Source organism: Nannobrachium achirus (genome assembly GCF_963921795.1).
Source record: "Nannobrachium achirus genome assembly, chromosome: 20".
Classification (NCBI taxonomy): domain Eukaryota; kingdom Metazoa; phylum Chordata; class Actinopteri; order Myctophiformes; family Myctophidae; genus Nannobrachium; species Nannobrachium achirus.
The window spans coordinates 1,816,813-1,838,059 of record NC_137827.1 but is presented as its reverse complement, the minus strand read 5'-3'; the positions used below and the strand labels follow the sequence as shown (position 1 = coordinate 1,838,059).

General features: G+C 48.7%; 1 protein-coding gene across 1 annotated transcript in view; it reads right to left on the bottom strand.

Annotated features, from left to right (window-relative positions):
- Positions 1-21,247, bottom strand: part of apoba (apolipoprotein Ba) — an 86,483-nt gene that overhangs the window by 13,623 nt on the left and 51,613 nt on the right. The window contains exons 21-27 of the mRNA XM_080751450.1: positions 20,588-20,798; positions 18,271-18,443; positions 16,090-16,265; positions 13,884-13,996; positions 11,045-11,328; positions 9,188-9,280; positions 328-7,400 (exon numbers count right to left, since the gene is read on the bottom strand). Of these exons, the coding sequence (XP_080607576.1) occupies positions 328-7,400; positions 9,188-9,280; positions 11,045-11,328; positions 13,884-13,996; positions 16,090-16,265; positions 18,271-18,443; positions 20,588-20,798 (8,123 nt within the window). The remainder of the gene's footprint in view (positions 1-327; positions 7,401-9,187; positions 9,281-11,044; positions 11,329-13,883; positions 13,997-16,089; positions 16,266-18,270; positions 18,444-20,587; positions 20,799-21,247) is intronic.

The following is a 21,247-nucleotide window of genomic DNA, read 5'->3' as shown; positions in this document are numbered from 1 at the left end:
CTTCATCTCTCTCTCAACTAAGGGGTCCCTGCTTCATCTCTCTCTCAGCTAAGGGGTCCCTGCTTCATCTCTCTCTCAACTAAGGGGTCCCTGCTTCATCTCTCTCTCAGCTAAGGGGTCCCTGCTTCATCTCTCTCTCAACTAAGGGGTCCCTGCTTCATCTCTCTCTCAGCTAAGGGGTCCCTGCTTCATCTCTCTCTCAACTAAGGGGTCCTTGGCCTGAAAACGTTGAAGACCCCTGATCTAGACAAACTAACGTAGACCGAGCACCCAGTCAGTAAAAGAGGTTTAAATAAAAGCGTTCAGGTATGGTCATTGGTCACCCACCTGCGGCAGGGTGACGCCATCGGGTGCGGCGGGTTCGCCTTCGTACGCGTCCAGGATGTCACTCAGCCAGGTGGGCGGGGCCAGCGTGAACTCGGGGATGCTGAAAGTCACGCCGTTCTCAAACAGCGTCGCAGGGATGGCGAACTCCAGGCCGTCTTGGCTCTTGGTGTACACCACGCTGGTGGACACGTTGAGGAACTGCAGCCTGTCCACGTGGGTGACCTGGTCCAGCTTCAGGACGTCCCACAGGGGCTTCTGGTAGACCGGAAGCCTGGCGGCCTTCAGGAAGGCCAGGTGTCCCTCCAGGGACGCCGAGGCGTCCGCACGGACGTCCGACTCGTCGTTGGACAGGAGGACGTCTGAGGCCAGGATGACGGAGCCCAGCTGCTCCTTGCCGCTCCAACTCAGAGACTGCTTCTCGTAGCTGACGTCCAGGTTGAGGTCCTGCAGGAGCCCGGAGTGACCCAGACTGCTGGGTTGAACCGCGTCCACGTGCATCGTAGCCTTCAGGGTCGTCAGCGGGACGAACTCGAAGGTGGCTTTGACCACGTGCTTCCCGTTGGTGGTGAAAAACCCAAGGTCGGCGTTGTTGTCGCTGGTGGTGTCCAGCGTGGCGTACGCTCGGCGCAGGGACACCTCCAGGGCCAGGTTTTCGCTCGTGCCGAACCTTAAGACGTTGACGCCCGCGCTCCGTTTGTTGCGGCTCCCCTCCTCCTCCTCCTCCACAGGACGGCGGTCGAGGTTGGTGCTGAGGTCCGTCTTAACGGTGGAACGCAGGCCGTTGGCGTTGAGGTAGAAGTTGGCCTCGTTGACCAGCTCTCCGGCGACGTCGTAAGCGCTCATCATCGTTACGTCCGTCTTGGCCTTGGTGGACGTCTCCAGCGAGAGGTGGGAGGTGAGCGCTTCCAACGCCAGGTTATGCTCAACGTTCCCTTTGCCCACGGCGTCCATCAACGCATTGTTAAACATGTACTTGAGGTTGAACTTGGAGCCGACGTTGGGCTTCGTCTTGGTGCTTCCAACGAGCTCCTGATTGAATTCCAGACTGAGGGACGGGAAGTGGACTTTGGCGCCGTTGTTGACGGAGGCCTCGGCGCTGCGCTTGCTGAGGCTGACGGTGCAGTCGTGGTTGGCCTCCACGTTGCGGTGCTCCAGAGCCACGCTGGTGGCCAGTTTGATGCCCCTCTTCCTGGCCAGGCTGGACGTGCCCTCCAGCTTGCCGTTCAGGATCTCGAACACGGACACCGAGGAGGCTCCGAAGCGGGCGACGACGTCCGACTGGTTGTAGAGGCCGGCGTTGGCGCTCACGCTGATCACGCTGGACTTGAAGGAGAAGTCGTACGTCACGTTCCCCATGGCCGGGACCAGGACGCGGTTCTGCATGTCGGGGAGCGTGAAGGCGGGCAGGGTCAGTTCGCTCAGGGTCTCGGGAACGTGAATGACGGGCAGCTCCAGAGAGGGCAACACCAGGGTATAGGAGGGCACCGAGAAACCCATGGCCGGGACTTTGAAGCTGGGCGTGCTCACCTCTTTGGGAACAAAGTAGTTGAAGGCGGGCAACTCTGCGGTGAAGGCGGACACCTGGATGTTTAGGACGGGCACCTTGTACCCGGGTACGGTGAAGATTCTGGGGGGCTGGCCGGACGTGTCCATCTTGTGCTTGACGTACTGCACCTTGGCTTGGTTGTAAGAACCTTTCAGAAGTTCCACGACCGCGTCCCTGCTTCGTTCAAACTGGCCGCGGAGGACCATGGCGTTGTGGTGTATGGTGTTGTAGAACGGCTCCAGGTCCAAATCAAAGCTGTGCATGTCAGGGTTCTTATGGTAGTGGAGTTTCATGTTCATGTCAAACGACTGCTGGGGAGTGGTCAGCAGGGTCCTGAGACCAGCATGTTCCCACAAAGAGAACTCTGTCACCTCAGGTGTGGTCATGTCCAGGTAGGGCACCGTCATCTCAGGCACGCTGAGGGGAACCGTCAGGAACTCCAGGTTAGCCTCTCCATTTGCTGCTACATGGAGGAACGTTTCCTGCTCGTTGTTATCCACGACGACGTTGTGATTGTACTTGTACTGGTTGAACCTGGCCAGCGCCAACCAACCGGCCCGCTGCCTCTCCGAGTTGAGAGCAAGGCTGTAGTCATGCTGGAGGTCCACCTTGCCGGTGAGTCTCAGTGGCAAGATGATCTTTGAGTTCCCTTTGTTCTTGGAGTCCAACGCGATCTCAAACGGACGGGCCAAGAACTCCAAGGTGTTCGAAATGGATCCGCTCAGTCTCCCGGTGAGCTCGGCGTTGTGGGCGGCGGTCACTGCTATCCTCAGGTCTGCGACACGAGCCTCTCCATTCAGAACCATGACACTGCTCCTGACGAACGGAGCTTCGGTCTCGGCTCTGGCCTCAACAGTAACGTGGCTTAGGATGACCGACTCAGCGTTTACTCTTTGCTTTGACTTCAAGGCCATGCTGTCCGTTTCTCCTTCAAAGGTTAACCTGGCGGTGCCAGAGTTGATGGTGAATTCCAGGTTGCTTTTGTGTGTGCCCTCGTCTGTGTAGTCTTGAATGGACCATTTTCCATTACCGTCAGTTCCAACGGTTAAAGAAACTGTGCCAGATTCTATCATGGCTGCAACATTTTGAGTCATGGCTGCTTGACTGGAGATTTCAGCCGAAGGGATGTTCAGGTCATGGTTGTAGATCGTGTCCATTGTTGCAGATATCATATCTGCCCGGGGCTCTGCCCGTGCGGTTCGTGCAGCTGCAGATACGCCATTACTCAGCGTGAAAGCTATGTTGTTGACCAGGTTAGCTGCGTACACGGGGGTGGTGACTTTGGTAGTGGTCTTTGATGTAGCTTCGGCAGAGGAGCCAGTGATAGTCAGCGACCCTGCGTGATCCACCTCCAGGGCTGCATGAGAAGCTTTCAGGGTCTCGGTGAACAGTAGCTTCTTCATTCTGGGAGCCTCTAGACGAGCGGTGGCGTCCAAAGCATGATCCAGGAACTCGATGGTGGACTTGGCCTGAGAGGTCAGGGTGGCGGTGAACTGCTGGTTCTTCGGTGCGGTCGTTGAGTTCTCAAACGACGCCGTTGTCAAAAGCACGTAATGCGGAGAGTTCACCCTAAACTGTCCGTGGAGTTTGCCAAAAACTGGAATACAAATGTCACCGGGAATCTCTGGCAACTTTATATCCGGGATGGGAAGCATTGTGATTTCAAAATTGTCCAGGTTTAGTTTTGGGACGTTGATAGCTGGGAACTTGATTTCCGAAAGCGTTATTTCAGGTAAGGTGAAATCTGGTATGTCGAAATTTAGATAGAGAGCTCTTAGTTCTCCAAAAACGTCCTCCGGTTCGGGTATGGTAATCTCCAGCTCTCTGAGGTAGTCTACGGCTTCAAGGATCTTTGCTTTCATGGCTTCAAAGTCTATGGTAAAGGCAGGGATGGTGTAGGAGCCCAGGACGGTGAACTCTGGGATGGAGATCTGAGCTGGGAGGCTGATGTCCTGCAGGCGGTTCAGGTTGACGGTAAAGGCCGGGACGGCCAGGTCAGTGAGAGGGACGGTGAAGCTCTGGAACTCAAGTTCGGCCATCTTCAGCGCCTCCAGGACGCCGTTGATGGCCTCCTTGATCTGGTCGATGATCTCGTGGTCCTTCAGACCGCGGATCCATTCCATCAAGTCGTCGAGCTTGAGGGAGACGTACGCGACGATGTTGGTGTAGGACTCGCTCGCCCTCTGGAGGTGGACGCGCATCTCGTCTCTGATGTCCATCTGGACGATGCGTTGCCTCATGTCCTCCAGCATTTCCTGCGCCTTCATCTTGATGTCGCTGTAGGCCGTGGTGTCCAGCATGGCGTTCAGCCTTCTCACCAACTCGGCCACCTTCGTCTCTTTGAGCTTCTCGATGTAGTTGACGGCAGCGGTTTGAAGCTCCCTGATGAACTCCCGCACGGCCTCCACTTTCTCGACGAGCTCGTACGCCTTGATCTGCTCGTTGACGTCGTTCGTGAGTTCGGCGATCTTCTCGTTGGCGTAGTCGACGAACGCGTTGTAGTCGAAGTCCTTCATGGACTGCAGGGTCGATGAAATCCTTTCGTTGAGTTCGTCGATGCTCTGCTTGAAATCGATGGCTTTCAGTTGATCCGTCAGGTAAGTCAGGAATCCCATCATTTTGTCAAAAGCATATTCAAAGTTTATGGCTTTCAAGGCATCCGCCACGGCCTGCACCGTCTCTTCCATTTTGAATTCTTTGATCAGAACCACCGCTTGGTCCAATAAATCTTTAAACTTTTGATCAATATCATATTTAATAACTAGATCTCTGAGGTAGAAGTACACTGCGTTGAGTTTGTTGGGGATTTCGTACTCTTCGATCCAGTTCACCACAACGTCTTTCATAGATTCAATAACTCCAGCTATCTCCGAGGTGGGCACCTGAGAGGATAACTGCTCAAAGTACACGCTCCAATCAAAGGAAAGGATGTGATCCCGCAGATCCTGGAAAAACCTGATCACGTCGAAGCTGTATACGGCCTCTTTGAAATCGCTCAGTTTTTGCAGGACGTTTTCCTTGACGCCGCTCAAGGCGTCAGCATCCTGCAGCCACGCAACGCTGCTCTCAGCCAGCTTCTGAACATCAATCTGGCCGATGATATCTTGAATGGCGGCGATTAATTTGACAAGCGAGTCCCTGATGCGGTACTTCTCATCAAAGTCCCTGAGCTCTTGTCCGATGTTTGAGAGGACGGTCGACACCGCGTGAGCGTAGTCTCCCGTCTCCACGTAGTCCTTTGCCTTGAGGAAGAGGTCTTTGATTTGGACCGCGAGGTCCGTCAACGACTTCTCCAGATCTCCTCTCAGGTTTTCCATGGCGAGCTCCAGGTCCTCCATGGTCACGGCAAACTCCTTGGTCAGGTAGGCGAGCGTTTCCTTCACCTCGTTCACTCTGTTGTCCATGTCCAGCTGCGTCATGAAGTCTTGCACCTGCGTGGGCAGCTCGTCCAGCCCGGCTCTGAACCTGCTCATGATGTGGTTCATGTCCAGGCTGTTGATGAAGTCCTCCAGCGACTCCAGGGCGTTCACCAGGGCGCTCTTCAGCTGCTCGAAGGCGAGGGGGAAGCTTTCGATGAAAGGAATCTGGATGATGTGACAGTCGCTGCTCTTGTCGTACTTGAGGAAACCGGCGACGTTAAATTCCTGCTTCTCTGGCTCCGACCTCTTCTCTCTGGCCGCGCCCGACTGGCTGAACAGGTCGGTTAGCAGCGCGGCCGCAAACTCTGCTCCGGTCTTCTCGGGATCGTTGTAGACGGCGACGTCTTGGCTGTAAGCGTGGTCGTTCAGGTTGTTTTTGTTCTTCCAGGTCAGAGACTGCTCACTGGGCGTCAGGAGGCCATCGAACTTGTTGTCGATATAAATGGTCGTCTCGCCGTCTTCAAGCTTATGCAGGGTGGACACCCTGTAATCGTGGGAGTACGCCAGAGCCAGAGGTTCAACTTTCACAAGCAGTTTACTGAAGACTTGTCCGATGTGCTTCCTGTAGAGCTCAACTTGCCCGTTGCCGTTGACGAGGGCGTCGACTGTGAAGCTGAACGGCTGCGCCATGGTGCGCACCGTGCCGTCCAGAATCAGGGGCTCCGAGTTGACCCGGGCTTCACATATGGACTTGGAGGAAAGTCCTGCGAACTCCAGCTCGCAGTTGTGACTCAGCTGAGCTTCCGCGATGTTCGCGGACGTGCTCCACTTGACCGCGCCGGCTAAGTCGTCATATTTGATCTCGTAGGCGTGTTTAATTTCCTGACTGTCTCCGTAGGATCCTTTTACACTCCCGGTCAGGTCGACCTTGATCGGCTCCACCTTCAGGTGGCCTTCGTTGTTGAGGTTGGCGTCGTACAGCTTCAGGTCGTTGGTCAGGTCTACGGAGGTGATGAAGGGTTTCATGTTGACCTTGACGTCGTGTTTGTAGTAAACGTCTTCACAGATGAAGTTCTCCGTCTTGGAGCGCAGGGCCAGCGTCCACAGGGTGAGGGTGAGCGTGTTGCTGTTCTCCGTCTTCATCTGCTGCAGGGATCCTGCCACGCTGCTGCTGAGGGTCAAAGCCCTGTTGTTCAGGACCATGTCCAGGGTGTTCCTGGTGCTGGCGTCGTGAGCGTAGCCCTTCAGGATCCCGCTCAGAGAGGCCTCTGCGGCGGTCACTTTCCCCTCCACGTTCAGCTCTCCCCTGCTTTCCTCGGCCATCGCTTTGGACTTTGAGGACAGCGTCGCTCCATTGCCGTCTATGACGCCGTCAAACACGTTCTCGAAGGTCACGGGGCTGCACTGGATGCTGTTGGTGCCGCTGGTGAGTAGGCCGCTCCCGCCCACCGTCAGCGAGGCTTTGTGCAAGCCGCGGCCCGCCGCAAAGGTGAGCGAAGCCTCCGAGTTCACCTCCAGTCCGTTGGAGTCCAGGGAGCTTGTGACCAGGGAGTAGAGTCTGTTGGTGTCGTCATCCGCCTGCGACTCCACCCTGACCACGGCCATCTGACCGGAGACGCCCAGCTCCACCTTGTTCTGGAGCGAGGCGCCGAGGCCGGCGGCGGCGGCGTTGCACTTCAGCGTCAGCTGGGCGTCCTTGTACTTGAGCTCCGCCACGTGCCGGAGGGCGTCGTCCAGCGCGTTGGTCTTGGACACCACGGACAGCTCGGCGTTCTCGTAGACTCCCTGGACGGCGTTGTGAAGCTCGCCGAGCGGCGAGACGACGCGCAGCACGGACTCCCCGCGGCCCCGCCTGGCGCGGGGGTGCAGGGCGTAGCTGTGGGTGTAGCTGGTGTCGGCGAACAGCGGGCCGGCTTTGAGCGAGGTTTCCAGCGTGCCGTCTCCCGTCACCTCCTCGCCGGACGTGGATTTGGCGGCATAGGAGAGAGAGGCACGCAGGCCCAGAGGGCTGGAAGCCTCCACCTTGTAGCTGGCTCTGGCCAGGACCGTGTCCGTGATGGTCAGCGTCTCCAGGCCGCTGAAGCTGGCCTCCACCAGGCTGTGGCTGAAGGAGCTGTTCACCAGGTACTTCAGGTTGTCCTGGATCCTCCCAGACATCATCCCTGTTCCTTGGAACACAAGAGAAAGAAATATTCATAGACTGTCAAATGTGTATTTATCCTACTTACGTTCAACTCTGTAGAACTTAATTTAAAGCAATTCTCACACTCATTTAGATTTGCCTGCAGTTGTCAAACCAACAGCTGACAACCTCCTGTGACTTATACCTCTCTGTGTCAGCATATAATCTGTCCTAAAGTGTGACTATACATGGTCATTGCTAACTTAACCAGTCAGCCGTATTATATACTGTATGGTAGGAGTATAGCTGTGGTTCTCACATGTTTTATTTGCAAGGACTGTCATAACTCTGAACCAAATGGACCCTGTAAGGTCCATCTGAACACTCTGAACCAAATGGACCCTGTAAGGTCCATCTGAACACTCTGAACCAAATGGACCCTGTAAGGTCCATCTGAACCAAATGGACCCTGTAAGGTCCATCTGAACCAAATGGACCCTGTAAGGTCCATCTGAACACTCTGAACCAAATGGACCCTGTAAGGTCCATCTGAACCAAATGGACCCTGTAAGGTCCATCTGAACACTCTCATGGACCCTGTAAGGTCCATCTGAACCAAATGGACCCTGTAAGGTCCATCTGAACCAAATGGACCCTGTAAGGTCCATCTGAACACTCTGAACCAAATGGACCCTGTAAGGTCCATCTGAACCAAATGGACCCTGTAAGGTCCATCTGAACACTCTCATGGACCCTGTAAGGTCCATCTGAACCAAATGGACCCTGTAAGGTCCATCTGAACCAAATGGACCCTGTAAGGTCCATCTGAACCAAATGGACCCTGTAAGGTCCATCTGAACACTCTGAACCAAATGGACCCTGTAAGGTCCATCTGAACCAAATGGACCCTGTAAGGTCCATCTGAACACTCTCATAACTCTGAACCAAATGGACCCTGTAAGGTCCATCTGAACACCAAATGGACCCTGTAAGGTCCATCTGAACACTCTGAACCAAATGGACCCTGTAAGGTCCATCTGAACACTCTGAACCAAATGGACCCTGTAAGGTCCATCTGAACACTCTCAGAGTTTCAGACCTGTTATGGTTCAGGGCTTGCTCTTTATAAGCCAGCATGGTGATGGCCTCTGGTTCCAGGATAGTGTCGTTCAGTTTTTATATTCAAGGACCCCCCAGTGTGAGGGTTAGGGCACTGGGACCACAGACCAGTGTGAGGGTTAGGGCACTGGGACCACAGACCAGTGTGAGGGTTAGGGCACTGGGACCACAGACCAGTGTGAGGGTTAGGACCCCCCAGTGTGAGGGTTAGGGCACTGGGACCACAGACCAGTGTGAGGGTTAGGGCACTGGGACCACAGACCAGTGTGAGGGTTAGGGCACTGGGACCACAGACCAGTGTGAGGGTTAGGGCACTGGGACCACAGACCAGTGTGAGGGTTAGGGCACTGGGACCACAGACCAGTGTGAGGGTTAGGGCACTGGGACCACAGACCAGTGTGAGGGTTAGGGCACTGGGACCACAGACCAGTGTGAGGGTTAGGGCACTGGGACCACAGACCAGTGTGAGGGTTAGGGCACTGGGACCACAGCGGGGGCTCATTTTCTAATTAAGCAATATTATAGGCTACAAGGAAAGCGAGTTCCGTAGGCAGTGCAGAAGTGATTTACTGAAGTAATTTACTGTTAACTCTGAGAGTTACGGGTGCATTTGGTTCCATTTCTACACTCTCTGAGTTACAGACCCGTAAAAGGACCATTCGGACCCGACTTTGAGAATCAGTACCAGTTAGTTGGTACTGGTTGTGGGTTTACCTTCCAGCTTGTAGGACAGCAGGTTGAGGGGAGACTGAGCCATGACTTTGTACTGAGCCATGTAACTGGGGACGTCGTCCACCGTGGTGTTACCTGTGATGGGAGAATGATCGATCTGATTAGAATTACACTATTAAAAACCACAGAGCAAGTCAAGCCAGTAACATCTTGGCCCTTGCCAGGCCAAACCCCTTCCACTCCCCTCTCTCTCTCTCCTCAGCCCAGTCGGGGAAATCTCGCTTTTGCGAACGCCCATCATTTGGACCGGAGGGTTAGCGACTCACTCCATGGAGGATAAGGTTAGGGTGAGGGTTAAAGACTCACTCCACGGAGGTTAAGGTTAGGGTGAGGTTTAGAGTCGGGTGTCGAAAAGATGACATGTAGTAACAGCGACACGCTCCCAGCCCAGTCCTCTCCTAAAAAAAACCTCCCTCCCCACCTCAGCCCGTAGCTCTTTCCCTGGCCTTGACGAGCATGCAGTCTTATGCAAAGGTTAAAGTGACATTTCGATAGCATGATATGTAGACTGATGCCAGGTTCATTTATTGCCCTGGCATCCATCCAGGCCGGGGCAGGGCAAACATTGGCACAGGAGAGGATGATCACTGGCACACTGGGCATACAGTAAGTGTGAGAAAGAGGTTTTTCTTTTCAAATTAAACATTCAAAAAAGGTTTAGTCAGTTAAATTAAGTCCCCTTACATCAATCCTGCAGTCTGCACATAATTCTACATTAATTCAAACTCCTAACTCTGACTGGGGAGGGATTCTGAGAGAATGATCGTCCATGTGAATGAACACATTTCTAAAGAACAAAGAACAAAACAATAAAGGTTGTTAGCCTATGGACAACCAAAATCAGTTGGAAATATTTAATTATGACATGGCACACTGACTATAGAGAAAATGTAAACATGGCACTTCAGTCAAAAAGGTATCTATAGGCCTATAGAGTGTATAGTTGATGACATATGATCCTTGGTTTACCTACTAAATGATCCTTGATTCACTATTTCTATGCATTTGACATATTACCTTTGAGTTTACCTGGCTTACAGTAAATCGGTCTGGATTAAAATGTCTGCGAAAATAGCAGATCTATAAGCCCACAAATGGGTTCCGACCCAATGTTTGGGAACCAGTGGGTTAATCTTTACACAGGGCCGGACTGGGACATAAATCCGGCCCTGGCATCTTGGCCCAGACCGGCCCACCACAACCGGCGCGGACCAAACATAGAAGATCTACAAGCCCACAACACGCCGCTGCCTCGGCGCGTTGTGGGCTTCTATCTGCTGTTAAGTGTGTGGGTGGGACTCCTGGGCCACAGCAGCCTGTGATTGGGCTATTAGGCTGGTATTCAGATGATAGACAAGCCAGTGGGCCAATCATGTGATGTCTCTCTGCTCTGTGTGCGGTGCTACTGAAGGATTGGCCCTCTCCGCTTAGTGACCACCCAGCCCCCAAATTACTGTGACTATCCTAAAATGGTGGCCAAAAATTATATAAAAATCACACCCGTGTGAACTGAGCGGTGGGGGGGGGGGGGGGGGGGGGGGGGGGGGGGTGCGTGTGTGTGTGTGTGTGTGTGTGTGTGTGTGTGTGTGTATTGCAGTTGATGCACAGGCCAGGCTAGACTCAACAGCACCTCTCTGGTCACCCAGGGTACTGAGGCTACATACACCAGAGGCTACAGACAGACAGACAGACAGACACACAGACACGGATACACACACGGCCACGCTATGGAGACGGTGTGACCACCGCTCAAAAAGGCCCACTCTTATAGTCAGCCCACCGGGCATATGCCCGGTATGCCAGTTGCCCAGTCCACCCCACATACAGAGACAGACGTACCTCCAGACAGGGTGGCCTCCCAGTTGTACAGGTTGCTGTTGACCTTGGTGTAGTACTCTGCCAGGCCCAGCAGGGGCAGCGTGAGCTGCCAGGTCCGTGGCACGGTGAAGGCGGGCAGCGGGTAGCGTGTGGCGGGCACGTGGAGGCCCACCTCGGGGACTACCAGCTCTGGGATGGACAGGGAGGAGGGGACCCCCAGGTCCTCAGAGCTCTGACCTCCCAGAGGGACCGGCAGGGACAGGGACCAGCGGTCCTTGTTGAACTGGTATCTGAACACACTGTCACTGTGGAATATATAGAGAAATATATATAGAAATATATATTATTGAACTGGTATCTGAACACACTGTCACTGTGGAATATATAGAGAAATATATATAGAAATATATATTATTGAACTGGTATCTGAACACACTGTCACTGTTGGAATATATAGAGAAATATATATAGAAATATATATTATTGAACTGGTATCTGAACACACTGTCACTGTGGAATATATAGAGAAATATATATAGAAATATATATTATTGAACTGGTATCTGAACACACTGTCACTGTTGGAATATATAGAGAAATATATATAGAAATATATATTATTGAACTGTTGGAATATATATAGAAATATATATAGAAATATATATTATTGAACTGGTATCTGAACACATTGTCACTGTTGGAATATACAGAGAAATATATAAAGAAATATATATTATTGAACTGGTATCTGAACACACTGTCACTGTGGAATATATAGAGAAATATATATAGAAATATATATTATTGAACTGGTATCTGAACACACTGTCACTGTGGAATATATAGAGAAATATATATAGAAATATATATTATTGAACTGGTATCTGAACACACTGTCACTGTTGGAATATATAGATAAATATATATAGAAATATATATTATTGAACTGGTATCTGAACACACTGTCACTGTGGAATATATATAGAGAAATATATATAGAAATATATATTATTGAACTGGTATCTGAACACACTGTCACTGTTGGAATATATAGAGAAATATATATAGGAATATATATTATTGAACTGTTGGAATATATATAGAAATATATATAGAAATATATATTATTGAACTGGTATCTGAACACACTGTCACTGTTGGAATATATAGAGAAATATATATAGAAATATATATTATTGAACTGTTATCTGAAATTGATGAATATCGTCGCTGTCAGGCAAAAACCTTGTAGTTTCAAATGTGTATGTTTTTTGGTCAAATAAAAGCCCTACTTCATCATACAAAAGTGTCACACAAGTAAGTAGGCCTAGTGGAAATAGCAGATCTACAAGCACACATGATGCGAGGCGTTGTGTGCTTGTAGATCTGCTGTTTTCACTATTTTTGTTTTTAAAATAACACAAAAAGAGAAGGTTTTGGACATACAAGGTTTCCACCTGACAATGACGATATAATGTAGGGGTGCCTCGGATGAAAACAAATATTCATGGGGTGCCCTGAGACAAAAAAGTTTGGGAAACCCTGCTTTAGGGAAAGGCAGCAAAAATTGTTCTGGTGGGAGGCGCGCAGATCCACCCGCAAGCATAAACTTTCCATGTCTGTTTCTGGTGCGCTCTCCTCTGCTCAGTGCCAAATTCTGTCTGTCTGTCTGTCTCCCTGTCTGTCTGTCTGTCTGTCTGTCTGACTGCCCACAGCATGGCAGCCCGGCCAGTGCGCTGCATCGCGTGTCATCGTTGCCTAGTTAAAGGGCCTACACCATGCTTTTAAAACTATATTTTTTGTATAAATATATGCTCAAAATTGAGTCTTAGACAGGTTTTAACCCTCAACAAACACTCTGACCATTCTTTTTGTTTGTTCTAGCTCTACTATAATGAGGCTCTCCAGCTGCAATACCAAAACGGCCTATGTTTGCTCAGGGGCGCATCTAGTGGGGTTTTTCCACCCCTCCCCCCTCCCCTCCTCTTCACTCCTCCCCGGACCCCACGTTGACAACAAATAATGTTAATATTGGGCCAATACAAAAATAGGATAATGTTGCAGCTCTGATTATAGCCTACTGTAGGCCTATGTTGTATGTTATAGGCCTACTGTCAAATGACACAGGGCGACCGTTGCTAGACCAGACATTACTGAAAGTTAATCTACATTAGACAATCAACCCCACCTGCATTGTATTTATGTATAAAAAAAAAAGTAAAAAAAAAAAAAAAATGTTTTGAAAAAGAAAAGTTTTTTGGAAAAAAAAAGTTTTTGAAAAAAAAATGTTTTGAAAAAAAAAGTTTTTGAAAAAAATTTTTTTTTTGAAAAAAAAGTTTTTTGAAAAAAAGTTTTTTTGAAAAAAAAAGTTTTTTAAAAAAAAGTTTTTTGAAAAAAAAGTTTTTGAAAAAAAAAGTTTTTCTCAGAACAGCACTGTTCTGAGAACCCGTGGAAAGCTTTTCATCTCTGTCTTCCCAAAACCAGAGAAAGACACAATGTACAGGACTTTGTGAGGATAGAAGGTGCCAGTGGGACCCCAAAAAAGGTTTTAAAATAGAAAAAGTGAAAATTCATGGTGTAGGTCCTTTAAAGACACCTGACTTACATTTTAAGCCAGGCAAAATGGATAAAAAAGACGGTTCCTTGAACATTTAGGCGAAATGGCTCTTCAACGGCGGTGAAGACTCTCCTCCACGGCGAAAGTGCCAGGTGATACCAGCGTCCTCACTTCACACATTCACACACCAATGGTTTTAAACAAAAACGAAAGAAAGAGGTCTTTATGGTACATGTGTTCGTATCAGAAAGCATGCCGACACATTGTAGAACAACATATACAATTATTAAAGCACAAACGTACGACTGTAGGAAGAGCTTTTCAGGCAGAGGGGGCAGGGTGAGGTCAGAGATGCTTCTCCTGCTCCTCAGGTTGGGCTCGCTGGAAGACAACCTGTCCACCCAGATATGAGCTGCCTGCAGGGGGGGGGGGGGGGGAGAGAGAGAGAGAGAGAGAGAGGAGGGAGGGAGGGAGAGAGAGAGAGAGAGAAAGGGATATAATTGTTGTGTATTAAAATCAGGGGCTTGCAAGTTGAGGCGATAAAGGACGAGACTTCAAGAGAAAGTTCATATGAACGGCTGCTAGTTTCGCTGTTTTCCTCCCTGCTGGTACCAAAAGTAGCCTAATCCACTCTTTGTCAAATCCCGCCCCATTTTGCTCTTGTTACAAGGTGGGACGAAAAAGCCAGGGCAGATTGTTTTTATAATGGAAGTGGATGGGGGGGATATTTTTTTCATAACCTCATTATTGCTATTTAAAGTACCAAAAGAAACACATCTACGTGATATTAATAAAAAGGGAACACAAAAGTACAGTAGTTACATTGCAAAACAGGGGTTTCCCCCCCGAAAATACATGTTTTAATTAGTTTAATCCTCTGAAACAGGCAGAATACAGAGAGAGAGAGAGAGAGAGAGAAAGCGCAGTGCATCTTGGGTAGGAAGTTGTGGAATTATAGGCCGGCTGTCAACATAACATGTATTTTAATTGTAATTCTGCCCATTTAAAATATATGTACCCAATCGAAAATCTTAGTTACATCATTGTTGTTCATGTGAACTAGTCTGTTGAAGCTTATTCATTATAATTATCTAAATCGCTATGACCGCGCAGCGCCGTACTGCGCTCCGGCCGTGCTCCACATCACGGCACCGCTGTGAAGACAGAAGCGATATTCTCCCACTGCATAACTCCACCCCTGGTAGCGAAAAGTGAATGGTTTTTCTGGTTGGCCAGTCAGGGAGTCTCAGGGACCAATCAGAAGGCTGACAAACAGTGGATTGTGCTCCATTCAAGTGAATGGATTTTTGTTTTTATTACCCTAATAAAATCTTCTTTCAATCACCATGACATGCGTTTTGTTTAAATTATGGTCCATTGTATTTTTAAATTGATGCTGTAGACCGGCAGACAGGCCGTACCTGGATGCTCTTTAGATTGATGATAAAACAGTCTATGCTGTAGACAGGCAGACAGGCGGTACCTGGATGCCCTTTAGATTGATGATAAAACAGTCTATGCCGTAGACAGACAGGCAGACAGGCGGTACCTGGATGCCCTTTAGATTGATGATAAAACAGTCTATGCCGTAGACAGGCAGACAGGCGGTACCTGGATGATAAAACAGTCTATGCCGTAGACAGGCAGACAGACAGGCGGTACCTCCTTTAGATTGATGATAAAACAGTCTATGCCGTAGACAGGCAGACAGACAGGCGGTACCTCCTTTAGATTGATGATAAAACAGTCTATGCCGTAGCCCGGCAGACAGACGGTACCTGGATGCCCTTTAGATTGATGATAAAACAGTCTATGCCGTAGACAGGCAGACAGGCGGTACCTGGATGATAAAACAGTCTATGCCGTAGACCGGCAGACAGGCGGTACCTGGATGCCCTTTAGATTGATGATAAAACAGTCTATGCCGTAGACAGGCAGACAGGCGGTACCTGGATGCCCTTTAGATTGTGATAAAACAGTCTATGCCGTAGACAGACAGACAGACGGTACCTGGATGACCTTTAGATTGATGATAAAACAGTCTATGCCGTAGACAGGCAGACAGGCGGTACCTGGATGCCCTTTAGATTGATGATAAAACAGTCTATGCCGTAGACAGGCAGACAGACGGTACCTGGATGACCTTTAGATTGATGATAAAACAGTCTATGCCGTAGACCGGCAGACAGGCCGTACCTGGATGCTCTTTAGATTGATGATAAAACAGTCTATGCCGTAGACAGGCAGACAGGCGGTACCTGGATGCCCTTTAGATTGATGATAAAACAGTCTATGCCGTAGACAGACAGACAGACGGTACCTGGATGCCCTTTAGATTGATGATAAAACAGTCTATGCCGTAGACAGACAGGCAGACAGGCGGTACCTGGATGCCCTTTAGATTGATGATAAAACAGTCTATGCCGTAGACAGGCAGACAGACGGTACCTGGATGCCCTTTAGATTGTGATAAAACAGTCTATGCCGTAGACAGACAGACAGACGGTACCTGGATGCCCTTGGTGACGATGTGTCTCAGCTTCATGTCGGTCTTGGCCACCGTCTGGTCCAGCAGGTCGTCTAGGAGCTTCTGGAGCTGCCTGTGGTGGAGCTCAGCGTTGGGGAGGAGGGTCTGCAGCTCACAGCTCAGATCAGTGTTCACCTCCACCTCCAGCTTGTCCTCGTCTGGGAGGAGGAAAACAATCACTATTAGCCAAGACAACCATTCCACAATGTAGGCATTTATCACACACTCTTAATCCATTCAGAAAGGGTACAAAGTATTGTGTATTATTATTTTATGCTTTAGCTATTGAAAAATAGCATATACAAGCTCACAGCGCGGCACCGAGTGCCGCGCTGCGAGCTTGTAGATCTGCTATTTTTTAAATAGCAGATCTACAAGTATGTCTGCTAGTTAAAGCATTCAATAATCCTAGGCCTAAATGGGTTAATCCAGAGTGATTTACAATAAGCAAGGACATCACAAATAGAGATAGTAATCCAGGTCTTGGATCATAGGTAAACCAAGAAGCTATCATCAGTCTAACGCAGGGGTTTTCAAAATGGGTGACGGGGCACCCTGGGGTGACGGGGCACCCTGGAGTGCCGCGATGGCAGTCCGGGGGTGCCGCGAGATGATTTGATAATATTTGAAATTTATTTGGACACCAGAAAAAATATTTAGTAGTTATTTTCAGTCAGTTCTAACCAAACTGGCTATTATCTCAATGTTTTCCTCGCAACATAATCACTGTCGGGCAGAAACCTCGTATCTCCAAGTTTCAAATGTGTACTGTCTTTTGGTAAAGCAAGGCCCTGCTTCATCATACAAAGCTGTTGCACAAAACTAGTGAAAACAGCCCATCTACAAGCACACAACGATGCGAGGCTTTGTGTGCTTGTAGATCTGCTGTTTTCACTAGTTTAGTACATTTTATAGATGATAAATACAAAATGAACGGTTTTGAACATACAAGGTTTCCACCCGACAACGACCATATGCTATAAATACAAGGTGCTGGGAGTGAAAATTATAATGTAGGGGTGCCTCGGATTAAAAACAGCTATTTTCAGCATGTAACCAAGTGTAAAATCAGCCATTTCAACACCATCAAGACCTGACAAAACACATTTGTGTCAACAGTATACTAAAATTGGACCTTTCAGAATGACTAAAACGTGACAAATTTGTATTTCAAAATACTATGACTAAAACCAAATCAAGATCTGCTGTCAAACCCAACCCTGGCTGGCTGACGGTTACCGTATTTGATGGAGACTTTGTGCAGGGAGGATGTTTGGTTACCGTATTTGACGGTGACTTTGTGCAGGGAGGATGTTTGGTTACCGTATTTGACGGAGACTTTGTGCAGGGAGGATGTTTGGTTACCGTATTTGACGGAGACTTTGTGCAGGGAGGATGTTTGGTTACCGTATTTGACAGTGACTTTGTGCAGGGAGGATGTTTGGTTACCGTATTTGACAGTGACTTTGTGCAGGGAGGATGTTTGGTTACCGTATTTGACGGTGACTTTGTGCAGGGAGGATGTTTGGTTACCGTATTTGACGGAGACTTTGTGCAGGGAGGATGTTTGGTTACCGTATTTGACAGTGACTTTGTGCAGGGAGGATGTTTGGTTACCGTATTTGACAGTGACTTTGTGCAGGGAGGATGTTTGGTTACCGTATTTGACGGTGACTTTGTGCAGGGAGGATGTTTGGTTACCGTATTTGACGGAGACTTTGTGCAGGGAGGATGTTTGGTTACCGTATTTGATGGAGACTTTGTGCAGGGAGGATGTTTGGTTACCGTATTTGACGGAGACTTTGTGCAGGGAGGATGTTTGGTTACCGTATTTGATGGAGACTTTGTGCAGGGAGGATGTTTGGTTACCGTATTTGATGGACACTTTGTGCAGGGAGGATGTTTGGTTACCGTATTTGACGGAGACTTTGTGCAGGGAGGATGTTTGGTTACCGTATTTGACAGTGACTTTGTGCAGGGAGGATGTTTGGTTACCGTATTTGACGGTGACTTTGTGCAGGGAGGATGTTTGGTTACCGTATTTGATGGAGACTTTGTGCAGGGAGGATGTTTGGTTACCGTATTTGACAGTGACTTTGTGCAGGGAGGATGTTTGGTTACCGTATTTGACAGTGACTTTGTGCAGGGAGGATGTTTGGTTACCGTATTTGACAGTGACTTTGTGCAGGGAGGATGTTTGCGGGGCATTGAGGGCAGCCTCCAGGCCCAGGGTCAATGCCGGGTCCGTCCTCAGGGTGGCGCTCACGGTGGCATCGGTCTGCAGAGAGGGAACCTGAACCTCCAGCTGCACCAGGGCATCCTTCATCATGTCCATCCTGCAGGCACAACAGGTTGGCATGTTATAGAAACATCATTAATGTCCATTCTACAACAGGTTGGCATGTTATAGAAACATCATTAATGTCCATTCTACCAGGCGCGAAAATGGCGGGGGGCACAAGGGTTTTTTGTCACCTTCCAGGTCCAATTTCGTCCCCTCCATTCACTTCCAGAAGACCCCCCCGTCCCCCCCAGTCAGGGACCCCCAAGCCAAACTTTTAGGGGTCTGAATTCTGAAAATCACGCGCTAAACGCGAGCGATAATGTTTAAAACCCCCCCCGTCTAAAATCCCCAAATGGTTCGGTCCAGTGCCCTGAGTGGTGCGTGTTCCCCACACTCCCAAGCCCCCACCATTGTGCTTAGGTTCACCGGGAAATACGCGGTCGCAGCCTGTATCTATTATTATTAGAGCCGCATCCCACTTCCAAGCCCATTCACGCCCACTTCACATCCACTTCAACTCATAGCTAGATCAGACGTAGGTCAGATGTAGGTAGGGAGAACATAGGGAATACCTCCCATAACTCCATCATTGGCCCCCCGTTGCCATGGTGACCAGTGATTGGCTCTTATTCCCAGCTATGGGACCGGCGGATCCAATTTCAACAGAGGGGGGCGTAGCCAGAACACACACACACACACACACACACACACACACACACACACACACACACACACACACACACACACACACACACACAAAAATAGCTAATAGTTAGCTCACAACTTTCCACTTTTCTCTTTCACCTCAATCGCAGTAACATCCGTATACACCACGTCATCGCATCACCAATTTTTTTATTTTAAATTTTTTTTTTCTCAAACTTTTTTTTCTCAAACATTTTTTTTTCTCAAAAAAAATTTTTTTTCAATTTTTTTTTTCTCAAAAATTTTTTTCTCAAAAACTTTTTTTTCTCAAAAAATTTTTTTTCTCAAATTTTTTTTTCTCAAAAATTCTTTTTTTCTCAAAATGTTTTTTTTCTCAAAAATTTTTTTTTCTCAAAAAAACATATTTGGCCATTACACACACCACACTGCCGCAACATGGCGGTGAGGGCCGCGCAGCGGCCTGAAACTTCTAGTAGCTTACAGTTGACTCTCAGACAGGGCCGGCGGCAGCCCACAATGGCTGAGGGTGCTATGCTTTAAGTGAAGGATACCCAACTCAAATCGGCCAGGTGAAAACAAAAGGCTAAATTTGCATACCAATGGGAGTGTGTGCCAAACCGGTTGTGGCCAGCCAATGCTGATCTACTGTATTATAATGTAAATTTCGGGAATTACTGAGAGGTGGGGGTGCTCCCTGGCCAAAATGAGGGTGCAAAGCAGGCCTCAGCACCCTCGTAGAACCGGACCTGCTCTCAGAGTGAGTGATGACATCATAATGTGGCGACTTTGTTTTGGCTGTGGTGTGGAAGCATGTTTGGAGGAAGGACAGCATGATTTTTTCATTGGACAGCTGGAATATGGACTACAGCACTTAATTACTGACTGTGGACGTCTCATATTAATAAAAGTAATTGCTCTTTTGGAATTCCAAAGGTTTGGTTTTGCCTGTTTCTTGTTTCTGGATCTGGACAATGACATTTGACGCTATGTACATTTATTGGAATTAAATGGATACCGACCTCACAACCTGTCCCAAAGTTGCTACAGAACTAGAACTGTACATTTCGGGAGGACCAAGTTGACCAACAAGCAACAATGGTAACTATTTACTTTTTCCCTAAGTTGTGACTTTCTGATGAAGTGTTTTTTCATGTAAGCTTTGGTTGTGTTGGTTATTGCAGTAGTGATAACTTGAAAAGTAAATAAATAGGTTAGATAATCACCTGCGTCACGGTTACTGAGGTTAGGTTTAGGGTTTGGGTTAGAGTTTGGTGGTCGATCTAAAGGGTGTTCGACCTAATGACATGTTACCCAGCTAATCTACAATGTACATTTATATTGTAGTTATATAGCTATGTTTTTTAACATTTTTTGTGTGTTTTATTTAGGATTGTTTTCACTGTATTCTATTTTCATTAATGTAATGCATTTTATACTGTGTATATTCATCTATCTATCTATCTATCTATCTATCTATCTATCTATCTATCTAACTATCTATCTATCTATCTATCTAACAGAATGCAGTACCTGGTGCGCGCCACCAGGGTGAGCTGTGGGACGTTCTTGTTGGTGACGTCTACGGTGACGGCCCTCATGGTCTTTCCCTTGGTGTTGGTGTTTGTGACGGACAGCCGTAGCCCCGCCTCCAGGTCGTAGTCGGGGATGTTGAGCTCGCTGGTCAGAGTGTTCTTGTTGCGGTTGTACTTTACTGACGCTGTGGCCTCGGCCGAGTCCACGCCTAGAGAGAGAGAGAGAGAGAGAGAGAGAGAGAGAGAGAGAGAGAGAGAGAGAGAGAGAGAGAGAGAGAGAGGGAGAGAGAGAGAGAGAGAGAGAGAGAGAGAGAGAGAGAGAGACATGGAGAGAGGAGGGACAATTCATCAGAATCATCTTCATTTTCTTCTTATATCTTTACCCTTATTTAATTCATGACTCGTTATGCCAATTCACCGTTTGTCAGCCTTCTGATTGGTCCCTGAGACTCCCTGACTGGCCAACCAGAAAAATACATTCACTTTTTGCAAGCGGGGGTGGAGTTCTGCAGTCGGAGAAAGTGGCAGCCGTCTTTCACCGGCTGTCCGCACTGCGGAGCACGGCCAGGCCGCTCGCGACCATAGCGTTTGCGATCATTGTAATGAATAAGCTTCAACAGACTAGTTCACATGGACCTTATCAATGGTCTACCTTGTT